At 35.2% G+C, this 7,450-nt stretch overlaps 1 protein-coding gene across 1 annotated transcript; it reads right to left on the bottom strand.

The window, feature by feature from the left end:
• Positions 1-1,314: 1,314 nt before the first annotated feature.
• On the bottom strand, positions 1,315-4,607 carry LOC138907556 (protein PXR1-like). The gene is made up of 5 exons (XM_070198155.1): positions 4,324-4,607; positions 4,132-4,237; positions 3,978-4,041; positions 3,582-3,749; positions 1,315-1,334 (listed from the first exon to the last, which is right to left on the bottom strand). The coding sequence occupies exons 1-5, from the start codon at positions 4,605-4,607 to the stop codon at positions 1,315-1,317; spliced, it is 642 nt and encodes a 213-aa protein (XP_070054256.1).
• Between the last annotated feature and the right edge of the window lie 2,843 nt (positions 4,608-7,450).

Genomic DNA, 7,450 nt, shown 5'->3' with positions numbered 1-7,450 from the left:
CCGTTACGTATTTTTGCAAAAGATGTGTGTTAGAGGGATTGTCAAAAGAATCGGCTCAAGTATGTTAAGGCTATCCCTTCTTTCTTTTTGGCATTATCAATACGATACAAATGAAATGAGCAAATGCACAATTTTCATAAATGACTCTATTCATAGAAGTACTAGGGGTGTCTATATTCTTGATTCCCCATGTGGATTATTATTATATCTTTTGTTCATGGGTCTCTGAAAAATACGTATTTGATAAAGTTTATTCGAAAGACATATTAATTTTATGATATTCCGAGAAATCTTAGTAACATATTTTTTATGCATTTCATGCATTTATACATGTACATTGACCCATGACCAGATGGTGTTATATATGCGTATATTATATGTATATGGGATATGGGAGAAGGTTACGTCGTTATATACGCACCACCACCTGATCAGTTGGTATACGTTGATGATTTGCCCACAGTGGCCGAAATGATATGATGGGATGTCCTCAGAGGCTTGATGATGTTATGAACGCTTATACCTATGCATGGTATGACATTATAAATATGAAATGATTCACAGAGCTATGCAGACGTACATGTCGAGTCTTTTACTCCATGTTTCTCTCATATCTATTATTTACTGATTTTTATTCCTTACATACTCGGTACATTATTTGTACTGACATCCCCTTTGCCTGGGGACACTGCGTTTCATGCCCGTAGGTCTCGATAGACAGGTCGAGAGTCTTCCAAGTAGGCGATCAGCTCAGCGGAAGATGTTGGTACACTCCATTTGCTCAGGAGTTGCTTGTTTGGTCAGTATGATTTAGATGTGTATTGTTTGGTATGTCGGGGCTCTGTCCCGACCTTTATGACAATTATGTATTCTTAGAGGCTTGTAGACATATGTCATGTATATGAAAGATTGTATGGCCTTGTCGACCTATGTTCAGTGTACGAGTGATCGTTTGGGTCTTATAGGCCAGTATGTTATATGTATAAGTTTATTTCCTTATGCTTTACTCCAGTTCATTTACCTATGATAGAATGATATGAAAGATACGTTATGTTGGTACTTGGTTGAGTAAGGTACCGGGTGCTCGTCGCGGCCCATCGGTTTGGGTCGTGACAAAAGTGGTATCAGAGCAGTTCTGTCCTAGGGAGTCTACAAGTCGTGTCTAGTAGAGTCTTGTTTATGGGTGTATTGTGCACCACACTTATAAGCAGGAGGCTACGAGGTATTTAGGACTGTCACTCTTTCTTCTTACTCTAGATCGTGCAGTAGAGCTCAGTTGTAAGAAGCAAGTGAAGAAGGGTATGAGGCACCCAGTTAATGAAGAATATCAGTAACTACAATTCAAGCAGAGAAATATAAGCATTATGAGTTACCTTCAACAGTAACAGAGGTATGTAGAATTGGCCACAACGATCTAAGTTATGCCCTATGGGGGCTAGCAAATATGGTTTAAGAGAAAGACGTGATATCAGGATCTGGCTGGGGTTAGAGTAACCCAAAATGATGGATGGATTGTTTGCGTTAGTTGACATTTCTGAAAGATATTGCAAATGTGCTAATAAATCTCCTTGTGAGTCACCCAAATGGTGCACATCTAGATATGAGTACTACAAAGATAGGCACCGGAAGTGATAACAACACGATAGGGGTCCAAGAATTACTAAAGAAAATCAAGAAACGTGCGAAAGCTAAAAGAAAATAAAGAAACAAAAAAACAATGGAAAATTAAAGATAGATTGAATTCAAGAAAGAGTTTCTTGAATTCAAGAAGTCTATTCTTGAAGTTGAATCCTAACAAAAACAATTAGCTAACAAAGAACTAATCGCCCTTGGTAGAGAATTAAAAACAAGAGATAGATTGTGAAACCTGACCCTTTAGAATAACAAGAACAACAATAAGCCTAAACTTATCACCTTTCTTGAATACCTAGAAGTGATCTAAGATTTTGAAAGAGTTTAATCTTACCACCTTAAGTTTAGTCTTGAAGGTTGAAGAATAAATCCAAGAGTAGCCACACACAAGAGTGCAAGAAAAATCTCACAATATTTATTGATAATAGTCTATAATAATCTAAAATCTAAAAACAAAGAAGATACCCCTTTATATAGAGAGGGGTCCACGAAATTCCTACCTAAAAACAAGAAAATAAGGTCCTAAACTACTTTGGACAACAAGTCCAAATACCTTAGGAAAAGGAAAAATACTAGGAAACAAAAACCAAGTCAATCTTGGAAAGTAACTCCAACAATCTTAGAAAAAGAAAAACATAACCTTAACTACCTAGGAAAGCAATAAATCTAGTACCAAAATATATGAAAATAAGTTAAAACCAATCTTGGATAGAATCTTGAAAGTCGCAAACCAATCATGGATAGGATCTTGGAAATCTTGGAGGCAACTTGCAAGCAACCTGGCACCAACTTGTACCCAAATTCTATCACACCTATTGAACCTTTCTTGGGCAGCAAGTAAGTCCTTTTTATGTTATAAAAACTTGGCTTCATGTAGGACTTATTGGGCTGCAAGTTTGGACACATTTTTAGGTGCCAAATAGGTCCAATAATGGCCTGATTTGGACCTTCTTTAGAGGATGTCTCTTGGGATCTAATCCACCTTTTCTTGGACATGAATTTGGACCATAAAATAATTATAATACCTAGACAACTCATATCCTTTATCCTTGAGCTCTCCATCCCACTTAATAACTTCTTTATTTGCACTTGAAGTCTAATGACCTTGTTTTGCAACTCTTTAGCTTGACATTTTGTTAAAGGCGCTCTTTGATATTCTAAAGCTTCATTCTTGTCCTTGAATAGATTTGAGCTTCCTAGGATGCTATCATTCCCCTCTTCTTGAAGAAAATTCGTTCTCGAATTTTGACCTTGCAAGAAAAAGAAGTCACGCACTAGTAAATGGCATCCACTAATCTGAAAAAATGGTAGGAATAAAATAAGATAGTGACCATGTCTCCACTTAACCCAATTAATCATAATAGGTGTAAATACTCCTTTATAAAGCATATGGACATCATCATCCCAATAAAATTTATGCCTACTTAGAGTTGTCCAATAAAAATCTCTCTTAGATGCACTATGTAATGAAATTTGCAATGCGATCTTGTCAATAAGGTAGTCCAAACATGTGCATGCCAAAGAAATTAGAAAATATTGTTCATGCATTCATTTAACACAAGTATCTCTGCCACATGTATCAAATAAGACACTCTTATGATATAGCCAAGTATCAATTATAAATCCCGTGGATTCTTCTACATGTAAGTTATTCAAAGAAGCACATAAATTCTCAGAAAGGTGAGAAGAACCCATAAATTCCAAAATACAAATTTCAATATATTCAAGCTCATGATTATAACTTTCCCCAATAATATTCGCAACATCAATGGATTCTACATAATTGCTCAAACTGTCACAGAAAGAGTCATAGATAGGTTCATGAAAGAGTATTTGATCACTAACATCACAATAATCATGCATATCCTCTTTAATAGTAGCAAACACTTTTACAGGCTCACAATCAACATGCCTAGAGGAATGACTTCCCATCAAATAACAAAACTCACATTCTAGCAATTTATCACATGAAAACTCATTAGACACTTGAATAAGAGAAGAAATAAGATTTAACTCATTAGCATGCCTCTTCTCATAAATTTCATGCCTCTTCTCATAAATTTCATGCCTCTTTCCACCAAGTTGGAATGCATAATCATCTATGTCATACTCAATTTCTAGAGGAAGAAAATTACTCTTGCACTTTAACTTAGATATTACAGTTAATGACTTGATATGCATCAAAATATCGTCATCCACAAAAATTATAAAGTCACCAACATAAGAAATAAGAGTATAGTTCATTACCTCCAAAAATACCTTAGGTGTTCTAGGAAGGCCAAGAATGTGAATGAACCAATTATACATATTGTACTTGGACTTATTTACTAATGGAATAACATCACCTTTTATTCTCTTATGCAATGGCTCTAACTTAGCAATGCCTTTAGGGAACTCCATGTTATAAACCTGTAAATAAGGATCAAAATAGTCAAAAGGTTCAACAACAAAGAAATTAACCAAGCTTTTATCTTCCACCATCCAACAAGAATTGATTACGCTAAATTCATGTTGGAATCCGATTGGATCCTTTGCTATCATCTCTTGTGCCTCACCTCCCCTTTCAAAAGGTCTTTCTACATATGGCTGCACAAAATCACAAGAACTAAAACAAAAAAGATTTAATAGGTTAGGAAGTAAAGAAAATATTTTCTTGCTTACACTCTCTTTGGCTTTTATCACAAGACTAACTTTTCCTCACCCTTAACCTCTTTTCTCTCACTAAAGTTTTTTTCTTCTTCTTTACTCAAACCCTCTTGTTTTTCTCTCTCTACCTTAAAGACTTTTCTTATCTCATTTCCTTCTCTCTTTTCTTTTCCCTCAAGCTCACTCTTTTTCTCAATTGACATCCCATTCTCTTCACTTAATACAACCTCTTTTTTTTTCCTCTGTTGGGATGTCAACCTGCTCTCCCTTACTCCTCTCATTCTTTTCTCTCTCATATTTTTCCATATTCTCTTTAACAGTTTTTTCATCTTCATGAATTTGTGAGGGAGTCAAAGGTCCAAGAATAAGTTTCTTCCCGTTAACCTCAAAAGAGTATCTATTTTTTTCTATATTATATGAAGCTCTTCTATAGGCATACCATGGCTTTCCCAACAAGATATGATAATTATTCATGGGAATCACATCACACCAGATCGCATCCTCATAACTTCCAATAGAGAATAGTAATAACACTCTTTTATCTACCTTTACTCCTCTCAACATGTAGGGTTCAATATGCTCAACACAAGGCAAGTTCAAATTTTCAACCATATAAGTGCTAATTGAGTTATAGCCAAACTCTTTGTCAATTCTAAGGGCACAAATCGCAGACATCACTTTAGCTCTTGTTTGAAAAATAATTTTACCATTGTCTTCCTTCCATTCGGTATACTGTAAGTTCGACTTTTCAAGTTGTTGAGTCATAGCTCGCCTCCTTTCACTATAACTACCTATTTGAAACATCTTGAACAAAGATTAGATGAATTATATATCTCTCAAACTTTGGCTTTTTCCTCTAATGTTCTCGCCTCTCTTGCCTTTTTCTACTCAAAGCAACTCTTGGTCATTAAACTTTAGATTTATTAATAAACCTTACTAGTCACAACCCTTAGTGATAAGAATGTGAAGTTAGAAAAAGAATAGAAAAGTGAAGGACCAAACCTTGGAAGAATAGGAATTGGTTATGTAGAAAAAATAAGGAAAGAATTTAGGAAACCCAGAACCCACAAGAATAAGGAAAGAAGTTACCTTAATCTTCAAGAACTAGGATTCCCTCTTCTTGTTTCCTTTCTTGACTTGGAAACCAAATAACACTTGAATTCTACAAATAATAATGAGCCATAATGCTTTTCTTTTGGCTAATTTTCGTTTTTTTTGTGCTTTTTTTTTTTTTTTGCTCAAGAACCTCCCAAGATTATCAAGATTGAAATCTTGATTAGCCTATGCTCTGATACCACTTGATAACAACACGATAGGGTCCAAGAATTACTAAAGAAAATCAAGAAACGTGCGAAAGCTAAAAGAAAATAAAGAAACAAAAAAACAACGGAAAATTAAAGATAGATTGAATTCAAGAAAGAGTTTCTTGAATTCAAGAAGTCTATTCTTGAAGTTGAATCCTAAAAACAACAGTTAGCTAACAAAGAACTAATCGCCTTTGGTATAGAATTAAAAATAAGAGATAGATTGTGAAACCCGACCCTTTAGAATAACAAGAACAATAATAAGCCTAAACTTATCACCTTTCTTGAATACCTAGAAGTGATCTAAGATTTCGAAAGAGTTTAATCTTACCACCTTAAGTTTAGTCTTGAAGGTTGAAGAATAAATCCAAGAGTAGCCACACACAAGAGTGCAAGAAAAATCTCACAATATTTATTGATAATAGTCTATAATAATCTAAAATCTAAAAACAAAGAAAATACCCCTTTATATAGAGAGGGGGTCACGGAATTCCTACCTAAAAACAAGGAAATAACGTCCTAAACTACTTTGGACAACAAGTCCAAATACCTTAGGAAAAGGAAAAATACTAGGAAACAAAAACCAAGTCAATCTTGGAAAGTAACTCCAACAATCTTAGGAAAAGGAAAACATAACCTTAACTACCTAGGAAAGCAATAAATCTAGTACCAAAATATATGGAAATAAGTTAAAACCAATCTTGGATAGAATCTTGAAATTCGTAAACCAATCATGGATAGGATCTTGGAAATCTTGGAGGCAACTTGCAAGTAACCTGGCACCAACTTGTACCCAACTTCTATCACGCCTATTGAACCTTTCTTGGGCAGCAAGTAAGTCCTTTTTATGTTATAAAAACTTAGCTTCATGTAGGACTTATTGGGCTGCAAGTTTGGACATATTTTTAGGTGCCAAATAGGTCCAATAATGGCCTGATCTGGACCTTCTTCAGAGGATGTCTCTTGGGATCTAATCCACCTTTTGTTGGACATGAATTTGGACTATAAAATAATTATAATACCTAGACAACTCATATCCTTTATCCTTGAGCTCTCCATCCCAATTAACAACTTTTTTTTTGCACTTGAAGTCTAATAACCTTGTTTTGCAACTCTTTAGCTTGACATTTTGTTAAAGGCCCTCTTTAAGATTCCAAAGCTTCATTCTTGTCCTTGAATAGATTTGAGCTTCCTAGGATGCTATCAGGAAGCCTTGAAGGGATAAGAATTACCTTAGTGTGGCTCCTATCCCTAGTAGAATGGGAATGTTAGGAAACCCGAAGAGCCATGGGATGGAGCAAGGGGAGCTAAAAGCAAAAGAATGTCTTGTTGGAGTTTTCAGAATAAAGTGATAGACATAAATGTTAGCAGGAAAATAAAAGGAGAGTTAATGAAGCATTGTGAGTAAGATGTGATACATGGATGTCAGCGGTAGATCAAAAAGATGACAGTATTATAGAGTCTATAGTCAAGTAAAGGAAAAGACGAGAGGTGACAGGCCTTGAGACAACAAAAGAGGATAGGCCATAAAGTCATATCCTCATTTCGAGAAATAAGTTCGTGACTCTAACACGACTACCAGAAGGAAAGGTTAGACCTCAGAATAATAGAAATCAGTATGGGCTGGTGAACAAGATAAACTAAACATGAATTAGGGACTGAATGATTTGATAATGGTCGACATCATGAGAATTTCAGATTTGCGTTCTGGTTTTAATAGAATGGACAATAGAAGAAGATTCATGAGAAATTCAAAGAATGGTCATTCACGAAGACGCCTCCCTAAAGCAAGCAAGGTGAGAAAAGTTAAGCTTAAGGGACGGTATGTGCCAGTTACATTAAGTGTCACCCTCGCGAGTAAGGAATTT

Source organism: Nicotiana tomentosiformis, chromosome 3 (genome assembly GCF_000390325.3).
Source record: "Nicotiana tomentosiformis chromosome 3, ASM39032v3, whole genome shotgun sequence".
Classification (NCBI taxonomy): Eukaryota; Viridiplantae; Streptophyta; class Magnoliopsida; order Solanales; family Solanaceae; genus Nicotiana; species Nicotiana tomentosiformis.
Note: the sequence above shows the minus strand (reverse complement) of the source record. Positions and strands in the feature narration are given on the sequence as shown.